At 38.3% G+C, this 24,480-nt stretch overlaps 1 protein-coding gene across 5 annotated transcripts in view; it reads left to right on the top strand.

Annotated features, from left to right (window-relative positions):
- Positions 1 to 24,480, top strand: part of DOCK8 (dedicator of cytokinesis 8) — an 84,167-nt gene that overhangs the window by 20,023 nt on the left and 39,664 nt on the right. For all 5 annotated transcript variants that reach the window (XM_038124070.1, XM_038124073.1, XM_038124072.1 and 2 more), the window contains 16 exons: positions 1,778 to 1,849; positions 5,228 to 5,351; positions 6,098 to 6,310; positions 6,709 to 6,794; positions 7,953 to 8,019; positions 8,272 to 8,421; positions 9,042 to 9,122; positions 9,949 to 10,108; positions 10,701 to 10,840; positions 11,075 to 11,168; positions 12,322 to 12,484; positions 19,109 to 19,226; positions 20,924 to 20,994; positions 21,675 to 21,813; positions 23,320 to 23,421; positions 24,163 to 24,258. In XM_038124070.1, coding sequence (XP_037979998.1) covers positions 1,778 to 1,849; positions 5,228 to 5,351; positions 6,098 to 6,310; positions 6,709 to 6,794; positions 7,953 to 8,019; positions 8,272 to 8,421; positions 9,042 to 9,122; positions 9,949 to 10,108; positions 10,701 to 10,840; positions 11,075 to 11,168; positions 12,322 to 12,484; positions 19,109 to 19,226; positions 20,924 to 20,994; positions 21,675 to 21,813; positions 23,320 to 23,421; positions 24,163 to 24,258 — 1,876 coding nt within the window. The remainder of the gene's footprint in view (positions 1 to 1,777; positions 1,850 to 5,227; positions 5,352 to 6,097; positions 6,311 to 6,708; positions 6,795 to 7,952; positions 8,020 to 8,271; positions 8,422 to 9,041; positions 9,123 to 9,948; positions 10,109 to 10,700; positions 10,841 to 11,074; positions 11,169 to 12,321; positions 12,485 to 19,108; positions 19,227 to 20,923; positions 20,995 to 21,674; positions 21,814 to 23,319; positions 23,422 to 24,162; positions 24,259 to 24,480) is intronic.

Genomic DNA, 24,480 nt, shown 5'->3' with positions numbered 1-24,480 from the left:
TTTCAGTCTGCAAGTTTCTTCTTGGCCCAGTGCTTCTCTGAAGAAGTTCAGGACAACAAAGACAGATGTACAGATGAGATGCCATGCTAGGTTACCTGAGAACTCTACGAATCACACAGCTTCTAATATTTGCACAACACGTGATTTTCACTTGAAGTTACTCATAGAAAAGTCACAATATTTACAAAGTATTCTTGGTTTTTTCTGTGGATTTGAGAAAGAGAATGGATGTGGGAGACAATGAATGGGATTTTTTTACTTGAAGTAACCTTTTATTTCAACAATGGATAAAAATATTGAAATAATTATTCAACTTTTGAAATTACATCTAAAATAAGGCCATTTCTTACCTATTTCCAAGGTTACTTCCCACCATGCCTGATGTTTAAAACAGCAGTTACCTATTTGGTTTTCCAGTAGAAGACCATGCAGGCTCATGCTGTACAATCAGTTTTAAGCCTGATTTGCACCACAAAGTTATTAAGTGCTCTATAAGGAGTCTGTGACAAAGCTTAAATAGTCAATACCAACAAATGTGCTTTCAGCACATTTTTTTTACACAGCAGCTTACCTCTTAGCCATTCATATTGATCTCATTGATTTTAGTATTTTTATAGAAAATCGTGATTAGGGAGGATGAGAGCACAGCAGGGGCATTCACCAAGGATGGGCCTGCAGGCAGTGCAGTCTTTGATGTCTCTTGTGCAGAGAGCAGGAAACAGATACCACCGACCAAACTGGGTTAATGTGCTGCCTGCCAGCAAACACACCTCCCACCTGACCCAGAGGCAGGAACCACCAGAGGCAGGGGCGCTCGACAGCCCGACATCAGCTCATCATCATCAATTCAGACTCTGTCCCACCGTGCACACACAAACCCAAACAAGCTGTTAGCCAGCCTCGATAGCCAGTTGCAAATCTCTTAGGAGTTCTGTGTGGAAAGTGCTAAAAATTATCATACCTTTCACCTATTCCTGTATTGAATGAGTATCCTACATACTCTTTTACTCACTTGGATTGGAGAATGCTACAAATTATTTTGGAACAGGTCATTAAAAATGTTAGAATAGGCATAGGAGAATTATGCCACAGCGTCATGATGTGAAGTTCATGGGAAATTGTCTTTGGCTGAAAGACCTGTAGTTCCAAATAGTATCCAGGCTATCAAGGAGCACTGACAACCCCCTTCATTAAAGGAGACTTATTTGAAAAAGAGAAAATGAAATTATAACATATTCTTAGAACTTAAAGTTTTATTATGCTATCTGATTTAAAGCTTTTTAAGCTTCAAGTTCTAAACTTTACGTTCTAAAGAGAATCCCTTTTTAAGATTTTCTTTGTTTCTGCGAGAAGAGAAAATTACACATACAGAAAAACTAGGTATTTGCAAGAGTCCAGGAGCTGAGGCCTCTAAAAATATTTCTCTATCTTGAGACTTGTTATCAAGTTTTGAAAATCATAAGGTTGGTTATGTTGTATAATTTATTTAATTTTATGTCTTTTATAGCAATGTCACTCTTATAAATAAATAGTGTGGCAAGTGGTTACCTCTGTTAAATGTATGTTTGTACATTTATCAACAGAGTACCAAAAACCTGCATAAGGGAATTAATGCAGTACAGAGGACTTTTTTTAAACCTCAAACAATAGTTTAGCAGTAAAATAAATACACGGGAGAGGACTAACAGAGAGGCCTTTATCTGACTAGCATGTTTAGATAAATTTGTTCGTCCTGAAAGTATGACTTAGGAGCTGAAATATCTTGCTTTTTCCACAGGGTTGAACTGGACTCACACGTCAAAGACTGTGTTCAGACTTACATCCGTGAGTGGCTGATTGTGAACCGAAAGTAAGCAACATAAAACTAAATAAAATAAAAATCCATTTCATCTTACTTATCAGAGAGGAGATGTTTGCTGTTATAAGTAATCCTAAATTATGTTGATTTCAGTCAGAGATTGAAGATAAGAACTGACTTTTCAGTAGTATAAATAACCATATTGTTTTATTTGAGATGGTGTGCATTGCCAAATACTGTAGCATCTGCTTCTTAATTATCAGGCACTCTAAGAATGGATGAGAAGTTGATAGGAAGAAATTCACATCAACCCTCTGTAGCGATGATTTATCTTAATCAGGAAAACTAGTACTGTTTGATCCCACTAAAAGGAAAGATAACAGGGACAAAGATTATATTTGCATGCTTTTCTCCTATTCATGCTCTGAAAATTCAATATTATTTGATTTCCAAATGTGTCTAAAAATTCAAGTATTATGGGCTTTCCCAGCAGTGATTGAGTGTGTTCATGGGATTATTGAAGTTATACCCAAATTTACTATTTTATATCAGTAAATGATTTCTGCACTCGAGCTCAGTGTAATTCATCACAGAGTTGGGCCTGCAGTCATTACAGGTGCTTCATTTCCTTTAGTTTAGTTCCTTTTATTTTATTTTATTTTATTTTATTTTATTTTATTTTATTTTATTTTATTTTATTTTATTTTATTTTATTTTATTTTATTTTATTTTATTTTATTTTATTCTGTCATATTCCATTTCATATGTAAAATGTGAAGGGAACTCTAAGTCAGTGCTCTCTGTTGCAGGCATATCTGTTCCCAGACTCTTAGGAGAGTCTTGGAATGTCTTGCCTCCTTCCCCATCACCTCATCCTGTTCTTCAGAAAGAGGTCTTTGGAGCTCTGTTTTTTCTGTAGCACTTCCTCTTCATCCCCCCCTGCACTCATGCCCAGCTCTTGAAAAGCAGAAGGAGCAGCAGGTGGTTGAGTGCTGACACATTTGCTGCCATTTTGCTGTGCCTCTTCACTCGCCCTTGTTACTCTGTGTTTTTCTGATGTACATCAGCAGCCAGTGCCTTATGGGCTTACAAGGGTGATTGCAGAGGAATTTGCACTCTTTAACTGTGCAGCTTGTGCTCCTCAGTGGAGCAGTTCCTGGGGGTTATTAAGAGACTTCCTCCAGGGGTGCTGATGAAATTGATTGAATTCTCAGAACTGCTCTGCAGTGAGTCACTAAAAGTAGGCTAGTGGGTTTTGTTGGCTCTCCTCCCTCACCACTCAGAGCAGAGGCACTAGCTCTCACACAGTGCTGTTCTGTATGCTGTAAAGAGCCAGTGTGCAGCTCTGTGCACAGGAGAAGGGAGTAAAGTAGGTGAAGTGAAAAATAGAACATAGCTATTTTTGCATTTATGTGTGCTGGTAGAAGTGTGAATGGAACCATAGAAACACACATGTGGAAAGTTTTGCTGAGTGTTTTACTGTTTCATTAATTCAGGTGAGGTAAATTTGCATTCAAAATCTTTATTGAGCAGTTTACTCTGTGGTAAACATGATGGTGGACTCTGCCAGAGGGCTGAGCTTTGGCAGCTGTGGCTAACAATGCAAGCAAGTTATTAAAAATTCCAAAGAACAAAACACTACCAAATATGCTGCAGTGTCACATAATCCAGTGATATACTGATATTGGGAATGGGAATCTCATGTTATGCTTGGACAGCTTTTTTTTTTTTTTTTCAAAACAAGTGTGAGCGGAAGAAAAGCTATCAAGAGAAAAATGAGAAAAAAGTAATTGTAGAAGGCTTTCCATTGTTTTGAGGAAGGGTGGAAAAACTGTAGCTGCCTACTTGTCAGATGTCACAGAACAGGTTGCTGAGTATATTGTCTGGTGAGAGTGAGGGTGAGAGAAGTGTGTGAGTGACTTTGATCCACTCATGAATGTGAAGGTTCAGAATGAGAGGCTGAGGAGTCTGCAGCGGGTGGCATGAGCAGAGGTCATCCTCAGGCCCCAGGGTAGAGACGTATGTGGCAGAAAAGCTGGGCACAGCTGGAGTCCATGTGGCCTTGCAGGAGGCTGAATGGGTAACTTGTTCCTGTGCCTGTTTCTCCTTTCAGTTGTCCTATGGGTTTTTTCCTCATCTCATTTTTTTAATTCAGTGTGTGCCCATTAAATTGACATGAGTATTAAAACCATGGTTTGCCACTTGGTGAGTTTTAATTGCTATAATGCTTTTCAAAATAAATAAACAATATAAATAAATTTTCCAGGAGTAGTTACGGGGAAAGGCATCTTTAGTGTAGTTTTCCCACCACAGGGAAAATGTGAACTCAGGTATGTAAATTTCTCCATTAATCATTTGTTTGCCACCAGAGGTAGTGAAAAAAAAAATCTATACAACCTTTTTTTTTTGATTCTTAAATGTCTTAAAGTCATGCAGATTTTCTGCCTTCCATTCTGGATAATTACAGTGGTTCCAAAACAAGGTCACATCCAAGGAGAGCTGGGATTGTCTTTTTATGACCAGTTTTCATTGCAGTGGACTGGCAAACGATTAAAATGCAAACAATTAAAATTAAAACACATCAGAGCATATAATTCAGTTACTCCCAAAATGTAATAAAAAGGTGTCTCCATGATCAATAATTGCTTATTGTGTCTTCTTTATGAAAGTACTCAGATGCTCAGTCATTTCTTTGGGAGTATCACAGAAAGGAAAATGAATGAAGCGGGATGTTGTAAATAAGGAGACTGATTCCAAAAAGACCATCACAGGATTTAGCAAATTGCATACTAAAGTGAAAGAAACAGAGCTCTGGATGCATCTAACACTTTTTTTTAAGGGTACCTGCTGGGTTTTTTCCATCTGCCTCAAAAAAGTAACCTGAAATTTCAGAAGAATTTTTCTAAGCTGCCAGCCTGGAGGGAGAAGTAGCCCTCTTCAAAACCAGGCATTTTTCTGGAAGTGGTAGATTGTTGCATGTGATTAACTTGGGATACTAGCTAGGTCCAGGATAAAAGCAGTAAGAGATTTGATGTATATAATTGAAGAGGCCAGGCAAGAGATAAGTGATCCTGATCCATGTTCTTAAGGTCACTGAAATAATTACCATGTCTGATGAGGAGATCAGAGCAGATTTTGTACTTAGGTCAGGTTTTCCTGCTGTCTCAGACTTACACTCTGTAGAAAAATTATCTGAATTATCTTTTTTTCCTTTTAAACTGTTCTTAATATACATTATAGAGTTGCAATGGTGCGTTAAAACATGTTAAAGTTGTGAAATGTCACATTTTTACATAAAAGCTGTGCTACACTGCTTTTTGCAGAACAATCTTTTCAGTTTTTAAATAATTTTTGATTTGTCTTTTCTGCTTTATTTTCCCTTAACACCTCCTCATGTTGTCCTGACCTTCTTGGGCTTCTCCGTAAAAGAAACCAAGGGAATTCAGATACTTGTAGCCTGAAAAACAAGGGATCCCGAAAAGATTTTCACAAAACGCTTCAAAAACAAACATTTGAATCAGAAACCTTGGATTCTGGTGATGCAACTTTTCAGGTACATTTTCTTCACTTTGGGAAAAGTGATCAAATACAGCAGCTTCCCTCAAAAGAAGCATCTGGTGTGACCTCCCCCTGAGTGTTGTGTGCAGTTTTGGTCACTGCAGTATAAGAGAGATATAAAGCTATTGGAGAGCATCCAAAGGACGGACACAAAGATGGTGAAGGGCCCTGTAGTGAAGCCATATGAGAAGTGTCTGAGGTCGCTTGGTCTGTTCAGCCTGAAGAAGAGCACAGTGAGGGGAGACCTCATTTCAGTTCACATTTTCCTTGCGAGGGGAAGAGGATGGACAAGCACTGATGTCTTCTCTGTGGTGACCAGTGACAGGACGCGAGGGAATGGCCTGAAGTTGTGTCAGGGGAGGGTTTAGGCTTGGTGTTGGGAAAAGGCTCTTCACCCCGAGGGTAGCTGAGCACTGGTAGAGGCTCCCCAGGGAAGTGTTCACAGCACCGAGCCTGACAGAGTTCAAGAAGGGTTTGGACAATGCTCTCAGGCACATGGTGTGATTCTTGGGGTGTCCTGTGCAGGGCCACGAGTTGGACTCTGTGATCCTAGTGGGTCCCTTCCAACTCAGCATATTCTGTGATTCTGTGATCTGTGATGGCATCAAGCAGAGCACCATGCTGGCCATTAGGCTTCATGGCAGAGGGGGCATTAAGATCCCCTCTGCCAGCTCACCAAGAACCCTTCTGTGACACCCTGGTGCCCAAGCCACACCTTGCCATTTTCTTGTTTTCCAAAAGGTGGGACCCCAACATGGGCCTGCTGTCCCAGAGGAGGCCTCGAGGACGAGCCTGGCCTGCTCAGACCCGGAGCTGCGCAGCCTGCAGCCGGACCCGCGGCTGGAGCACCTGCTGCGGCATGTCAGCGCAGAGGAGTTTGAGAGGCTGAACGAGGAAGCACGCCGCACCAACAGGCACCCTGAGCTCCTCGCCCTCTACCCCTCCGTGGATGAGGTGAGCCGGAGGCTGGCTATCCTGCTCCTCTTTCCCAGCTGGCTGTCCCAGGGCGCCCCAGGTTAAAGCCGCATCACAGCAGATAAACACTACACTGCTCTCAGTGTGGGCCAAGCCACATGCTGGTGATATGGCTATGTCAGGGTGTCACCTTTCATAGCAGCTTGTACTTGGGGTCCACAACTCTAAATATTTGGTGTAAAAGCCATTTAGGGGTCAGGAATGTAAATATTCAGAAATATTAAATCTATTTTCTTTTATCTCTGGAGACATTAACTGCCCACTGAGGGGGGGAAGATGCTTGTCTGTAGCAGTGGCTCAGCTACTGTCATGTAAATGTTTTATGCAAGTGTGTAAATTTACAGTCATTTTAATTGAGTATGACTGTTTAATGATAGGAAGATGTAGTGGAGATACGACCAGTGCCAGATCGCCCGAAGGAACATCTGGGCAACAGGATTTTGGTGAAGCTGCTCACTCTGAAGTAAGTAATCCTTCACAAGCATTGCTCACCATTTCTGAGTCCACAACAGTGTGCAGCTGCACACCTTGTTGCACCACCGCAGCTGTCCCCTACAACAGCATTGACTGCTCAAGTGTTCTTTCTTAGTGTAGCAGAGAATTTTTTCTATCCATCTTTACAGAAGTCTTTAGCATTCCAGGATGAAGGGAGTTGGGAGTGAACACCAATTATATACTTAAAAAAAATAAAAAAGGTGATTGGTGTCCTGTGCACTGCTGGACTTTTGTGGTGGTTTAACCCCAACCAGCACCCAAGCCCCACACAGCCACTCGCTCACTCCTCCACCAACAGGACTGGGGAGAGAATCAGAACAGTAAATCTGTAGAACTCCTGGGTTGAGACACAGACATTTAAATAGGGAAAGCAAGTGGCACACAGACAAGCAAAGGAAAACAAGGAATTAACTCACAAGTTCCAAATGGCAGGCAGGTATTCATCCATCTGCAGGAGAGCAAGTCCACATGTTATGTGACTTGAGAAGACAAACACTATCAGTCCAAATTTCTCCCCCTTGCTCCCTTTATCCCCTATTTGTATTCTGGGCATGGTGCCACATGATCTACAATATCCCTTTGGTTATTTGGGGTCACATGTCCTATCTGTGTCTCCTCCCAGTCTCCCACACGACCTGGTCTCCTCACCAGCTGGAGGAATACCAAAAGCAGAAAAGGCCTTAGTTTTGGGCAAGCCATGCTCAGCAACAGAAGAAACATCTTTATATGTTAACCCTGTGTTCAGCACAAATCCAAAACCCTAGCCCCACTCTGAAGAAAATTAATTCTCCCCCAGCTAAAGCCAGCACAACTTCATAAACAGAAAAAAAGAAGAGCAATATATGATAATTTAACTGATGTCTGAGACCATCTTCCTGTCAAATTTAGAAAATACATTGCATGCATGCAGTCTACTACCCTTCTTTTCCTCTCAAAATCATCGAATATAATGCACTAATAAAAAAAAAGTCCTCAAAACTTTGAGAGAGCTGAGGTCCGGAGCTAAATATTTCTCTGCATTTTAATGAAAGTGCCAGTCAAAATATAATTCTTCCATTTTTTTTTTATTATGCACAGCCATACGACTGCAGTATCAATCAGTGTCTTGTGTGTCTTTCCGTAACAGGTTTGATATAGAGATAGAACCTTTGTTTGCATGCATTGCTCTCTATGACATAAAGGAAAGAAAAAAGGTAAGTGTATATACAATATTGTTGTTTACTTGGCCTGGGTTTTTATCTTCAGAGTAATAACTTAGGAAAACTTACAAAAAACTTGCTACTTTTTCACACATGCAGTCTGATCAAGGATTCTTGTTATTCAGTCAGTCACATGCTTGCAATTGTTTATTTTATAGTTTTAGTTACAACTTTTGACTTGTTTTAAAATAAAATTTTAAGTATTTTTGCTTTACAACATATTTCAATCCCTTTTTTCTTTTCAAGATCTCGGAAAATTTTCATTGTGACCTCAATTCTGATTCATTAAGAGGATTCTTGCGTTCTCATACACCCTCCATTGACTTGTCTACTCAGGCAAGATCAGCAGTATTTTCTGTCACTTATCCCTCACCGGATATATACCTGGTAATAAAGGTATGTTACAGTGCTACTTTGACACCATTCTGACTGTTCCTAGCTGTTCCTTTTGTCTGAGTTCTCAGAAGTGACAACAAACATGGCTTTTGTCCAGATGAGATGAATTATGAGTTTTTGATAGTAGTATGTGAGTAGGTGTCCAGTGGTATATCTCATTCTCAAGCTATGAAGTTGTATTACTATCCTGTGTACCAGTTCTACTAAGTACGTAGAATTTCCTATCTCTGCCTAAGGGAAATTAAAAATACAGTGAAATAAGGCACTTTCAAAAATTTTGTTTACATTCTGTGGAGGTTTTTTGGTATTGGCTTAGTGCACTTTGCATCATTTTGTTTGCTGAATTCTGAGACTGAGTTAGCCTGAACCACTTCATTGGAATGTGTTAATTATCCTGATTTCAATGCGGTAGTAAGTGATTGACCATGTTATCGCATATATATTTTCTGCTTTCTAACAGATGGAAAACTAGAAGGTTTAGTATCAGTTACTCCATAAAGACAGTTTTAAGAAATTATATACAGTTATATATCTAGGCAAGCTCTTTCAAATTGCTAGAGAAACAACATGTTTGGTTGACTTTTTTTTTTTTAATCATCTTATTGTATTGATTTTTGTAGATAGAAAAAGTGCTTCAGCAAGGAGAAATCGGAGACTGTGCAGAACCCTACATGGTTCTTAAAGAAAGTGATGCGGGCAAGGTAAGTAAATAACTGGAAAGAGTATTTAGACCAAAAAATGCATGCTAAAACCAAACAACCAACCAACCAAAAACAACAGAGAAAGAGCAGATCCTTTGAAATAGGATGAAATACCAAAAACACAGGAGGAAAACTTGGTTAGATCATCCATGGTGCAAGCTGTTTGATGTCTGTGGCTGACCAAAAGAAATCAGGAGAAGGCAAGGTGCATTATTTTTATTGACCCCTTTGGAAATCAATACTGACACAGTCTTGAGTCATGAAGCAGATAGAGGTGGGCAAAAGAAATGACTGAAATGTAGAATTAGCAGAAATACTTGTACCTCAGAGACATGCTGTTGATTTGGATAGGCAGGCAGCCTGTTGTAGTGTGCAGCTGTCCCATTTAGTACTGTTGTTCATAGATAATGCGAGTTCTGTTCAAGGAATTCACGGTCATTTACCTCCCTGGAACTGACTAGTGTTTGCTAGGCTTCCACGCGTCTCACCTTTTGAATATTGCTTTCAATAGAATTTTTTTTTCTGTATCTGATGAAAGAAGTAGAACCTGCTAATGTTTCATGGTGATCGGTCATTCTGGATTTGAATATTAGTACAAAAAGATTGGCTTTCTACATTTCTATTATACAAATGGACTCACTGAAAAGAAATTGAAGCGAATGTACAAATCAAAACAGCTGCAGTTCTGTCTGTGATATAGCAAGAAAATATGAGATACCAATGCAAATTATTTACTGAACTGTGAATATGTAACTTACATTTTTGTCTATGGTAGCATTGCAATAAATGATTGCTTGTGAAACAGCCGATATTTTCTTTGTTTCAGACAAAAGAAAAGATTGAAAAACTGAAAGCACAAGCTGAATCCTTTTGTCAGAGGTTGGGGAAATACAGAATGCCATTTGCCTGGATTCCCATAAGCCTAACTAGTTTCTTCAACTTTTCAACACTTGAACGAGAAATACAAGAAGCTGAAGGCTTAAATGGTACTTGTCCAACTTTTCTGAGTAAGGCAAAATGACTTTTCAGTAGGACTGGGTATAGGAAACAATGTTATTCACTCTGGCATCAAAATTGAATCACAGATTCCAACTCATGTCTTTTCAGCTTTCCTTTTCAGTCCTACAAACACTTAAAAATTAATTGTGCTCAAATGTTGTCTCTGCATTTTTTTATGTCTGCTAAATATTCTTTCATGGTTTAGGCCCAATTTTCATTGAACACTGGCTTTGTGAAGTAAAATTTCCTTTGCCCATGGAGTTAGCTAGCAATACTGAGCAATCAAGATACCAAACATATCAGTTTGGTAGGCAGGACCATTGCTCAATGTGCTTTATAACCCATGAACTAATAATTGAAATAAACTTTTGCTCTGCAGCAGAAATAATGTCACTTCAATAGGTGTGTCGTAGTATTCCACTATTTCACGTAGTCTGAAATAAAAGAAGCAGAATGTTTTAGGTGCTCTATCCTCTGATGTTGGTGAGATTTTTCTGTGGTTATCTAGTGTATTCTCAGAATCTTTGTACTGCAGCAAAAATCAAAAAACATGATGATACATTTAATTTCTCGTTGAAGGGAAAGGTTCCAGTAGTGACAAGAAGGCCACACTGCTGCAGGGAAGAAGGCTTTCTGAGAGAGGTTTCAACTCAGAGGATAACCATCCAGCATCAAACTTCAAAACAATGTCTCCGACCATTACCACCTTCTATAAACAGGTACTGGATTCTCTTTAGGTCTGATTTCATAAGACATTTTTTTATCAACGTAACATGAATTGTGTTGGGAAAAGCTACCAGTTATATTTGTGTGGGGACAGAGGACAACTGCAGTCGAATAAATAGTAACCCTCTTGCTTTGGATGCCTTAAGGACATGGTTCGCTGCTGAGCCTTTTGTCCATGTTATGAAGTATTATTACAAAGGTACTGAATTTTGTCTTTCTCTTGGTAGGAAGGAGACAGGCTCAGTGATGAAGATCTGTTTAAATTTCTAGCTGATTTCAAAAGATCATCTTCCTTGCAAAGAAGAATTAAGACTTTACCAGGTACATAATTAATTTTGGATGGAAGGTGTTAGATGTATTTTTCTTCCCTAAACTTTTCTGTAAATTCCAAACCCAAAACCTATTTGACTTGGGTTTAAAGCCTATAACATGTGCCATTGTGGAACTTCCTGGATTTCTGGTGTCTATCTGAACACAGATGCTTTTGAATTTTATTTTTTTTCTGCATGAATGAGTATGGAGATTTAGATTTAGCTTGATACTTTTTAATTATTTGTTTTTCTCCCTAATTTACAGTACCTTCTGGATATATTTTGTTATTATTCAAACTTTTGAAGACAGTTCTTTAAAGCAAATTTCTAGGATCCTTGCTACTTACTTGCAATGCTTTGAAGTGGTTCATATTTTATAGAGAGAGATTAAAATGTGTACACATTTCATCTCAGCTTGATATTAGAGTCAGCGTTAGTTAACAAAGTAGAGAAGTACAAGCAGTGTTTCGCTACTGTCAAACAGCTGACCTGCTTAAGTTTTCTTTTCAAGTAAATTCTACTTCAACCTCTTCTGCATTGTGGAGGAACCTTAAAAATATTAACTCAGAGCAAAGCTGTTTTTCTTTTTTAGCTGATTGCCAGAAATGACAAGTCTGAGCTCCACAAACGGTTTTAACTTACTACAGCAGAGAATTTAAATTGAAAGTCTGTTTATAGTGGGGTAAATGTTATCAGTATTAACTGTGTAACTGCTAACCACAGAAAGCCTAGCTCTCCCGGTGGGTGGTGCCTACTTTGTCAGAGATTAATCTGAGTGGAATCTGAGGGGGACGAGGAGTAAGAGAGAACTGTATTAGACAGCACACCTTTTGTTTGTCTCCCAGCAAAATGTTATATTACTTGTGTGTGAAAGACACTAGAACATCAGCTAGCATATAACAATGCTTTTTTCTTTCTATTTTCTTTGAAACAGTACAGGGTAGACTTAAGGAGCTGTGTGTTGCCTTGATTGTGAAGGGATGTGTATAGGCTACTTCTTCTGTATCTTTCTGTACCTATGATTTCCTTCTCATGCAGCCTAAGAAGCAGTTGTTTTTTCTGCACTGTTGCTATGTAAACTTAATTATTGTTTTAATTTTTCTTTTATTATAGACTGATAATTCTTTATATTTTTGTTAAGATTTTGTGATTTGATTTTAAAGGAAAACTTACAGTGGAGATTTCCCCAGCTCCAGAAAACATTGGTTATTGTCTGACACCAGAACTACTCCCACTGAAGCCATTTTCAGAAAACCGTAATCGCCCTCACAAAGAGATTTTGGAATTCCCAGTTAGAGAAGTGTATGTTCCCCACACCATTTATAGGTAAGAAATAACATATATTTTTAATATTTCTTTAAAAAATGTGATTCAGATTTTTTTTCAGAAGTAGAAACTAAAAATGTTTTTAAAAATAGGCTAAAGACAATGTGTTGGGCTGATGATTTAATCTTCCTAGCCATTACAAGATAAAATACCTGCATGATATTCCATAATGTGTTTACTAATCTAATTGTGTTGTCTTTTGATAAATTTTCTATAACTTTTTTTAAAAAGTCCTTTAACAATTGTCATTGATTTGGTATCTATCTATCTATCTATCTATCTATCTATCTATCTATCTATCTATCTATCTATTCTCCTATGTGTTTGTTTGGTTTTGGGCTTTTTTTTCCAGTAGATTTTATTATAGTTTATCACTTCTGGTAAATTTTTATGCTCAGTTGTTTCTATTGTTAATTTGAGTCATCTGAGTATCTGAGGAAGTAATGTGTTGCTGCATGAACTTTTTAACTATGAATGAGCACTCTATGCTATGTAATTTAATTTCTTTAAATCTGTTCTGTTATGATTGTTTCAAGGTGATCACAGTACTCAGTAGCATGCAAGTGAGCAATTCCAATAATTTATTTCTTAATAATCTGGAACATCTGAGTGTCCTATAGGAAATTAACAGCAGAAGAATATGTTTCAAGATGTTTGTGCAGTATTTCATTGCTAGTGAGTGGTGTGATAGCTAACAGTACTTCTGATGAGGAGCATTGCAGTATTATAGATACAGAAATAACTTGAAATAATTACTTTAATCAGACCATTGTGTTAGTTAAGGCAAGGGAGCTTCTAACAATAATAGTAGATTATGCTATTTTAAGGGGGATTTCTGATCCCTAAAACAGTAGCTAGATACTGTATTGTATTAGTGGCAGAAATGTGACTACCAATAAGGAATCACAGAATTGAGGCACAAATTAAAGTGATGTAAATCTTACTCATTTCTTGCAGTGGAAATTAGCAAAGAGCCCTCTCTGAGGGCTGCCTCAAAGAGCAGCTCTCCCACCTGCTCACCTGACCCAACCCAGGAGGAGAGAATGACAAACTTGTGGTTCTCTACAACTCAGAACTGCACCTTGGCAAACTAATTTATTCTAGGGAGATAATCCACACCTTCACAGTAAACTAGAGATCTGTTAGGCTGTTGGTGACATCTGGATTTGTGTCTCAGCTTTAAAGGAAAGCAAAAAGAGGAAGTGGCAAAACTTATCTTACAATAACAACTTGCAGTGTGGTTTCAGCAGGAAATAAGTAAGCCAGTTTGGCTATAGCCTTGTTAGAAGTTTTGGAGGAGTTACTCCTGGGCTCTGCCACAACTCAGTGCTATTCAATCCCCCAGGGCAGCTCACAGCACCATTACACTAAAATGCAGAAAGTTATGGTACTTCTGTCTTCTCTGTGTATCAAAGATAGAATTGGATGGTGGTAGAACTTTAATGCAGACATTTCTATAGGGAAAGTACTTTTTATAGAATTGAAAGTTGGATTTGTTCAGTCTGACTTGTAATAATAAAGACAATATCTATAAAGAATAGTTGCCTTCATTAATCTTTACATTAATTAGTGAAGCAATGGTAATGACACGGCTGACATACATAGGTGATGTAGGCCAATGAACATCAAGTCCACCTGTAACCTGGCACTGCCAAGTCCACCACTAAACCATGTCCCCTAAGCAGCACATCTACCTGTGACTTCACAACTTCCCTGGATAGCCTGCCAATGCTTGACAGCCCTTTTGGTGAAGAAATAAATCTTAATATCCAATTTAAAGCCCCCTGAGCCTCCTTTTCTCCAGGTTAGACCCTCCAAGCTCCCTCAGCTGCTCATCATAGGGCTTATGCTCCAGACCCTTCCCCAGCTCTGTTGCCTTTCTCTGGACACACTCCAGCACTTCCATATCCTTCTTGGAGTGAGTGGCTCAGAAATGCACAGAGGATTCAAGGTGCAGCTTCACCTGTGCTGAGTACAGAGGGACAGTCCCTGCCCTGCTCCTGCTATTGCTGGTCCACACTATTGCTGGCACAGGCCAGGATGCCATTGGCCTTCTTGGCCACCTGGGCACACCCTGGCTCATGTTCAGCTGCTGTCACCAGCACCCCCAGGTCCTTTTCCCATGGGCAGCTTTGCAGCCACTCTGCCCCAGCCTGTGGCACTGCCTGGGCTTGTTGGGACCCAAGGGCAGGACCCAGCACTGGGCCTTGTTGAACCTCACACCACTGGCCTCAGCCCATGACCCAGTCTGTCCAGATCCCTCCTATGACACCTTGCTTAATTTAACTGTCATGTAATTCTCGTTGCTTAGTTTTCCACACAGTGGATATAATTTTGAGTCTCAGATTAAATTAACCCATGAGGAGTAACTCTGAATTTGTAATAGAGCCAAAGTGTTTAATGTTATTTTATTTCCTTTCTTCTAATCTTCTGTCTTACTTAAGCAATTTGATAGCATTTAGTCATAGATATGAGTCTTGGCTTGCTAGGGCCTTAAAGGTGATTTAAAGTTTTCTAGTTTTTGGATATAAGTCTGCAAACTATTTTTTTTCACTAGTCTGCAAACCAATTTTTTAAAGACACTGGGGGAGAGGTTGTCAAAGGTATTTCAGAAGAATGAATTGTTGATTTTTTTTGTTTTGGTTTGGTTTTTTGGGGGTTTTTTTGTTTGTTTGTTTGGGGTTTTGGTTGTTTTTTTGTTGTTAGTGGTTTTTTTAAATAGATTATTCCTTTGTGGAAGGAAAGGTGGAGCCTTCTGTTATAGTCTTTGAACTCGGGTCTTGCAAGCTTTTTTTTTAGCGGTGTAATGCCATTATTTTAAATGATGCTATTTCTGATTTATGCCAGAGAGATCAGCCAGCCCACTTTCTTTGTGCACTGTGAAATTGAGCACTTCTTTTTGTTGTGTACTTACATTTATTTAATAAAAATATTTCCCTGAAATTGTCAAAACATTCCAAGATTTATTTCCTTCATACCCCTCTATTTTTAATAGGAAAAATCATATAATTTAAAGTTTGTTTGTCATTTTATTTTCTCATTAAATATAAATGAAAATGATGCTGTTTACTGCCACTATGAAATGTTGGTGCTGAGGAAGAGGGATTTGTCACATCACTTCAGCAGTAACTCAGCTTAACCAGGCACAGGAAGTCCTGTCTGTGATAGGAGTAGTACCTCACGCTTAGGGGATTTTTGAAGAAAATGGAAAAAAAAAAACCCTTTTCTTTGTGGTTTCATTTCATTTAATTGCAAACCACTTAGCAATGTTCTCAGACTTGCTGTAGTCTGTAGTGTGAGCTGGAGGCCTATGCTTTGGTGGTAATCATTCTACCCCATCCCTGACTAGTTTGGGGTGAGGAAAGGTTATTGATGAATAACGGCATCTCACTCCTGTTGCTGCTCTCACTACGCTATTTACTCTCTGCCTCTCTGCCTGTGGAATCCAGAGAGAGCATGTCTACTACACGTGAGTCTTCTAAGGGCCCTTTGGTCTAGTTTTACATCTGTCCACCAGCTCTTCAGATGATTCAAAATTTTAGCAACATGAGAAAAATTATTCAAACTAATTTCCAATTTACCCATCCTAAAATACTTAATTTATGACTCATACACATCCTCTTGTTGAAGTTCTGTCACTGTTCTATTTTCCTAGTCAATGACTAACTAGAATGGGTTTCCATGTTTGGTTAAGCATTTTTGGGGGACTTTTTAATTTTTAACCATTTTTTCCCTGCCAAAATTGTGAAAGAATCAACAAATATTGAAAATTGTAACTAATGGGTGCATCAGCTTTTGTATCTAGTACCATAAGTTTTAAATGTCAATGTTAACTCACCCATCACTCCTCACCTACAGAACATTCCTGATTTGTATTGGTAGGGACTACTTGCATATGTTGGGTTTTGCTCTTTATGGAAATCTCATCACAGCCATCAGTGAAGATGCCTAATATTCATAAGAAGTTTGAGACGTTCTTGTTGACACGTCACACAAGGTGTAATCTAGCAAAGAGAAGGATTCTTTTATGTGCACATATGCACCAGCAATATTTACAAACACTAAATAAGAATGGTCACAGACTTGAAACTCTGAATAGATTTTATTTTGGCAGAGGATATATCTGTTTTGCTTTGCCCATGGGAAGTGATTAAATCACTGCTAAGCCCCATGAAAATGTAGGAAGATGAGCAAATTGGTATGAGCATTGGCAGGTGGTGTCCTGTGCCAGGTTAGGGGGACTCTTAGCTTTCCCAGCAGGTAACTGATTCTGAAATAGTCTCTTATCACTCTTCGGGGTCATTCTCTGACCCACAGAAGCCGTTGGCATCTGTGCCTCACCCGGGACTCTGCTGGCTATTGGGACTGTATTCTCAGTGACATGGGTGTTCTGCCATGGCTTTTGTAGACTCCTGCTGTCCCTTGAATAGCTCTTTTGTTTTTTAAGCACATATGACTGTATCTGGAGGTAGAGTCCTGCACTTTCTGAAGGGAGAGTGAGGGGAGAAATTTGATCACACTGAAGATTTGGCCAGAAGTATTTGCTATGACATCTTGCTATAACAGTTCTGCTCAAAGCAGAACCCTGCGGAAGATGCACCGCCTTCTGGAGCCCACCGCATCCTTATCTGCATCCTACCTGTCCTATTATTTAAAAGACAGCAGTATTTGCTGCCCCAATGCTCCTGCTAACTACCATGTGAAAATGCTCCTTGTCTTTGCTTCCCTTCAGGCTTTTGGAGTGTAGGGATGGAATGCAGGCAGTAGCACTAAGACAGCGGTCAGCAGTGGGTTTACAATTCATACCTGTGTAAGGGAACATTTTTTGATCATCATCGCATATTCCTGCTTTAGATGTCAGCCATCAATTTCATCTCTGCAGGATATCCAGAGTCAGCATTTGCCTCTGTTCTTCCTCAGTGCTGATGGGTTTAATACACATGTAAGCAAGATCCCTAAAACTGCTTCAGCATAAATGGCACAAGCTTTAGCTTTTCAGTCCAGTACTTGCTGGAATAATGCTTTCTTGGTTGTGTAGTCAGCAGAGAGCTCTCCGTGTTTTTTCCTATCTTTCATCTCAAGTCACTTCTAAAAGTAAAATCCAGTGCTCAGGTACATTATATAGATTTGTGACATCTTGTCCTAGGCTGCAGATTAATGAAGCAATGACTGTATTATTCAGCCTTCCCTATATGTATTTCTTCGTTTCTGGCAGATGTAGTATTGACAATATCCTTCATTTAATATGTCAGTCCCCCAAGTATAATTCAGTAGAGGTTACTGATATATTTCGCTCTTTCACTTAGCTTTCCTTAACACGATCTGGGAGAGAATTTGGCAAAGCAAAACTTGTACATAAGGTAGTAAGGAAGAGAGTGCACTAGTGTGACAAGCAGAAGCACCATTCTGAATGAAGGGAAAGGCAAGTTAAAAGCAATTTCTTTTACTAAGGCATGTCTTGTGCCATTTAGTGTATGTTGGTTGAAAAGAGTAGCTTGGACTGTGTCATTGAATGGTACTGTCATGTTGCAGCACATGGAAATCAGAAGAGTAAACCACAGTTTTCCTGATCTTGGGATACAGTAAATGGAAATGGACTGTCTGACTTAATGACAATATTCTCCGAGGCTGCTTGACTTTTTCAGCTGATGGTGGTACTGAGGAGATGTCTGTGATAAGGAGAGTGCAATTCTGTGTGCAGCTTCTGACTGCCACAGACGAAAAGAAATCATGAAAGTTCATGAGTAGTCCTCATTGTTTCTCACTGAAAGCCAGCTTCCTCCAACACTAGTCTTATTCCTTACACTCAGAAGACAAGCAGTGAGAAACTTATATCAAACTGGGAAAACAAGACTGTAAATAGACATAATCATGATTCCAGAATCTGTGTATAATCCATGCCTACCTGAAATCTCAGATTCACCATAAATTTCACCAGAGAAAAATCTATTAATTTTTTTACTCTTCTATTGGAATTAATCATCAGAAGACTACCTATGCTGTCAAATCCCCTCAGAAATTAAAGGTGCTTTTTATGTTTAGTGATACGTTCATGTACAGAAGTTATTAAACAGCAAAATATGCTATATTTCAAAGCAGAATTTATATTCATTACTAATAAGAGGTAGCTTATAGAATTATTGTTTCAAAAATTTTTATTTGCACTTTCTCAGGTTCATTGATACTGCTTTTTGGTTTGTATAACCTAGAAATAGATTCCTTCTTTTTTGCTATAAGCTATGAATGTATGAACTTCAGTTGTTGATTTCCTTGTTTTTATCACCTCTGAGTGATTCTTTCCCCCTTCCAATATCTGATTATTCACATCTGAGAAAGGAACTGCTTTCTCAAGAGAGAATGCTTTTCATTACATCAAGCAAAGATAATTGTTTGTAACAGAACATAGCTTAGTGTAGGTGAAACTTTAAACATAGAATGTTGTATGTGTCACACCAAGAAATTATCTTTCATTTGTGGACTTCTGAAATTGAGTTCTGACAAATCTTTCACTGTGTAGGTGGAATTGAAGGACAGGGAGAGGAATGAGCAAGATGCTAATTTGTGCACTTAATTTTCAAACAGGAATGCTTGCCATTTACCAATTCTTCCTCATCTTTTTTCCAGAAATCTCCTCTATGTTTACCCTCAGAGGCTGAATTTTGCTAACCGACTGGCTTCTGCAAGGAACATTACCATCAAGATCCAGTTTATGTGTGGCGAAGACCCATCCTGTGCAATGCCGGTAATAAATGCTGAGATTTCTTAGCAGGCTTTTGTTTTTGTTTACATGCATTCCTGAGAAACCTCTGAAGAGAGTAGTCATTGTTTACTTCCCATCACCACAGTTTCTAGTGGGGCCTTAGGAAGCCTAAATGAGAGAGCTTGAGAAGCTTTCATTCTCATCCTAAAGCAGGGCTATACTCCTTATCCACAACAAAAAAGACTTTTTTTTGTGATTCTAGTGGAACCAGAGGCATGTTGCTCTCTCTTATATAAATCTTCCTACCCTATTTTCAGAAGAATGACAGAATATCACATCAGTATCATGCTGGAATTTCTAAGGGTAAAATTTACAGAGCTTCAGAGACCTTTTAAGAATGATGTAGTCTATTTTGCAGGGTAACTCCTCTGTATGCTCTATGTTTACACAAGGTGCTGAGGTATTACGCTGGAAGGTAAAAGTTGGGATCTTCATTGCCTGAGCATGAATGGATGCACAATCATGCAGTGTAGGTAGAGCTTTCCATGTTTGAAACACACTGTGTATTAGGGCATACATGTTCACTACTAGCAGAGCAGACAGTCAGAACTGTGTTCAGGTTATTCAACATCTCTCACCATAAGATCCTCTATTCAACATTGCCAAGCTTCAGAGGTTCTGTTTGAAGTGTTCTAACCCAGATGCCTGCTTCAGCCAACATTTTTTTAATATTTTCAAGACATTGTTGTTGGCTACTTGAGAATGACATTGAGACAAAAATATTCTGTAATTTTATGTGTTGGAGAAGGAAAATAATGAGTGGAAATATTATGTTGAGGTAAGTTTAGTCCAACAATCTGTTGGACCAAGGACTATCACCCAACCATCCTTTATCAGTGTGCTGACATTGTTTAGTATATGCTTCACAGCCTTGCTCCACATAACCTGTGGACCTGAAGTCAGAGCATCATCAGTGTTTCTCAAGCTACATTTCTTCCAGAGCTAGAGCTGTGCCATGTGAATGTAACACCTTCTTTTACACAATACTGCATTGTTGGTTTCCTTAAACTCTACCTGTATTATGACTAGGTTCTGACAAATGGTTAGGACAGACGCAGTTCATCTGTCTTCTCTCTCCACTGTAAGTGATCTTCCTCTCAATCCATATATAACGACTTTCACAGTGCAGAGATTCTTGTCTAAACTCATCTCCCAGGGCTCCCTTTAAATTATTTGATTTCAAGGCTTTACCATAGACATGTGTCTTAGGAAAGCACATCTAGCACCAGAAATGCCTATTTTTCTCCATTGATTTTAAAGGGACTTTGGACCTCTAAGGTAAGGTGAGATGTATCTCACCTTGAATGAGTAGGTTACAACTGGAAAACAAAACTCCTGAAAATACTTTTTATTTCACATTTTAGCAATTAGATAAAGGCAGTGTGACAACATGTAAGTGACTTACCATAACTTTTTTTCCTATGATTCCTAAGCTTTTAGTTAATGACTGAAGAATGTGATGAGAGGTAGTCAGTGACTTAGAAATAAGTCTGCTCCATTTTCCTGATGTTTTACCCTGAATGGAGTGTGGGGAGGGTGCTTGGTAATAAGACATTTATGCCAACAAACTAAGATAAAATTGAGGAATCATGTTAAATCTTTAGATACTGTCTTAAAATTTACGCAAGATGATGACAAATAAATACTGTAGACCTGATTTTCTGTTCTTCTTAATGTAGGTAATTTTTGGGAAATCTTCTGGTCCAGAATTTGTCCAAGAAATATACACAGCTATCACATATCATAATAAGTAAGTGTTGTTACTATCTGTTCATACCACTTAAGAAGTATTAATCATGATCTCTCTATGTAATTGTTACCCTACATAGTTCATCAAGAAATGCCATTTTAAACATTTAAGTTTTGTGCAATTTATCATATCTAATTTGGATTGCTACACTCATTTGCATAAGTGGCTGTTGTAGAAGTGACCTTCGTTTTTCTTGTTTGAAGCTTTTTAGTAGTTGAGACTATTCCTACAATGATGATTAAGGAGCAGGAACAGGAAGCAACACAACTTCTAAGATCATTCACTTCAACGAATTCATAGATCCAAAAGAGCTGAACAGACATTCTCATTCTCATAAATGAGAACTTGGGATTTAGGATTTGCAGAATACTTATGCAAAAATCCAGAGAGTGAAATCTAGAGATAAGCAGAAGCTGAATCTGTCCAGCTGATACTGTCTGTTTTCTTCTGTTTCAAAGCTGTAGACTGTTCATAAATATAACTTCCAGATTCATAATGCATAAAAACATTTCAAGTTCATAAAAATGTGTGTGTATATATATGTATACTTTGTTTAATTCAGCTCTGTTTTCAGAATTCATCTGGTTTTATAACCATAGCATCTAAAAGCCAACTGGCAAATTTGCCTCTTGCTCAGTCTTACACTTACAATGGGAACGTGCTTGGCATTTTTTTAACAGATCCCCTGACTTTTACGAAGAAGTGAAAATTAAGCTGCCAGCAAAACTCACAGAGAAACACCATCTACTGTTCACATTCTATCACATCAGCTGCCAACCAAAGCAAGGAGCATCTGTTGAAACCCTCCTAGGTTATTCAGTAAGTTCCATGTGATACATTAGAGTGGGTGCGTGTGCTGCATGTATGCGCACGTCTATGTGTATCCCATGCAGACTCTCTGCTTGTCAAGAATTTTGTCATTTATTCCTTTTCTGGTTATGGCAATACATCAAAACCAGTAGAAGATCTTAGTGTGAATTCATAGAAACTATATGCCACCTGAGATGTGTTACATCCTCATCCTATAATTTTACTGTTCTAACTGTCTTTGAACTTAATGAATTCACTTGCATCAACTGAAATATGCACCTAAATATTTGCAGCAACAATGCCTTATAGCACGTAGTCTCATTCTGTTAGATCCTATTTATTGCCAAAAAAAACCCTAAACCATACATAATTACAACTATTACTGTTACCATGTTCATACATGAGGTAACAGCTAATGTAATATTTTCATTTAGGTTTTACATGGCACTTAATTTCTGTTCTAAATTGTCTTTTATGCACAGAAAAATTTAAAAAACAGAAATACTCTAAAAGCTAAAATGTAATTCTCTTGCCTTCTTTATTTTCATGTTGAGACTAGAATGTCTTAGATTAAGAAATACATGTTGTAGCATAGTCTCTCTGACCTTTTTCTTTATCAAATAGTATTTTTTACTGGAGAGATTTTACTATTAAAGGTAAGAATTGAAGATGACGTTTTCAGATTTGAAAACATCCTACACCTTTGGTCAGCAATTGAGATGTGGAGCTAGACAAGTACTTTCCATGTGTTCTTGCTATGAAGTTTGGGAGGCTGTTGTGTTTGTGTATTTTTGGTTGTTTGCTTGTTTGTTTCTTTGTTGGCTTTTTGGAGTTTTCAAACCACAGTACTGAGAATCCTTTCAAATGGGCTTTCTTTTATGGAAAGTTTTAGTCCCACCAATGTCAGTGGGATGGTTAAGAAATAAATTAGTTCAGAACCAAGATCTGACATAGGTGGGGACCTAATTTTCAAGTTTCTGTTCACCTAAATACAAAATATTTCTGCCCTGGGATATTCAAATGCCCAGCCTCTTTCAGACTTGAATAAAAAATTAAATGTGTCCAAATATCAATGCAAGGATATGAAAAGTCAGTCTGGCATGGTGACCACAAGGAAGACATTCAATTTAATTCCAGCAAAACTTTAGTTATTGATTTGCTTCAATACCAAGATTGGTGTATTCAAGATACATGAATTTTTAGATCAAAATGGGGATTCTACTAAATCCTCCTGATAGGATTTATTAGAAAAATGTGTGTCACACATGAGAAGCTCTGTGTTTGTTTTCTTCAAAAGAGATGGTTTGTAAAGCAGTCTTGTACATTTTTCTACTGTAGCCATCAGCTATCTTTGAATTTAAAACACAAAGAAATTACTGTTGAATGGGTTAGAGCAGAGAAGCTTGAGTCAATATCTCATTTGTTGTTTTGTTGACTGTATCTAACAAATTAAATAAATAGGTCTAATCATATGGCATCAGGAATATTGCTGTGTTTTCTCTTCATTTGTTTCAGTGGCTGCCAATTCTATTAAATGATCGTCTTCAAACTGGACATTATAGTCTGCCTGTTGCATTGGATAAACTGCCTTTACACTATTCAATTCACTCTCCTGAGGTAACAAATAAAATTATTAAAAGATAATATTTTCCTAATGTAGGAGAACAGCCTAAGTGTTTTACAAACTAACATTGCTGTCTGCTGGTAGGCAGTGCCTCCTTTTTGTTCTTTAGAAGGGGAATGTCAAGAAAAGTGATGTTGTTGTCATTGTCACTGGTGTTAATATTTTAGATTATTATATTGTTTTTTTAGAAGTTAGCTGTGCAAGAAAATTCTTGTGAATTGTCTAATCAGGGATACATTTGTTTCGAGAGTGTCAAGGCAATAATTCGATTTCTTCCACAGGATAATTTGGTTGTTTTTTTTTCTTTGTGGGAAGGGCAGTAGAAATGGAATCAGGTGGTATGACTGAAGCAGAAAACTGCTCTCAGTAAACATGGCATGTAGGAAATTTGCACCACATCACCACAGAATGCCTTTGGCAATGCTTTGACCAGGAAATTTTATTCATAACAATATCCCATCAGAAGATGTATATTTATGTGGTCTGTGCTAGACATCCAGCTGAAATTGTCTAAATTTCCCTGTTCAGTGCATCAGCTTCTGTCCAAATGTCTATGAGAATATTATTGTCTATAAGCTGTCTATTGTCTATTAGCTGTCATCCTCTGAGTGGCACTGAATTTGGATGTCTAAAATGAAGTGAATAGTGGGAATACCCAATAGACCCTCATGTAAACAGACTTTCTGTTTGAGCATTAAAAGGAAGATGATTCCCTTTCTTTTTTTCCATCACAGAAAATTCCATCTCAGATACCCCCTATAAAGTGGGTTGAAGGACACAAGGGCGTTTTCATTGTTGAAGTTCAAGCTGTGTCATCTGTTCACACCCAGGTAATGCATCAGAAGCAACACACAGTTCTAGTTTCACTTCAAAGAAAATTCAGATGTCCAGGTCCATTTAGCAGGTTTATGAAATTGAGGTGTTTAAGCCCACACAGTTTAAAAAAAACATTAGGAGCTATGGAAATAACCTGATATCCTCTGTGAATGAAATTCTTTGGTGAAATTAAATCTATTGGTGGAAGTGAAAAAATTGAGCACTCCTGGCAGGAA

Source organism: Motacilla alba, chromosome Z (assembly GCF_015832195.1).
Source record: "Motacilla alba alba isolate MOTALB_02 chromosome Z, Motacilla_alba_V1.0_pri, whole genome shotgun sequence".
NCBI lineage: Eukaryota > Metazoa > Chordata > Aves > Passeriformes > Motacillidae > Motacilla > Motacilla alba.
Note: the sequence above shows the minus strand (reverse complement) of the source record. Positions and strands in the feature narration are given on the sequence as shown.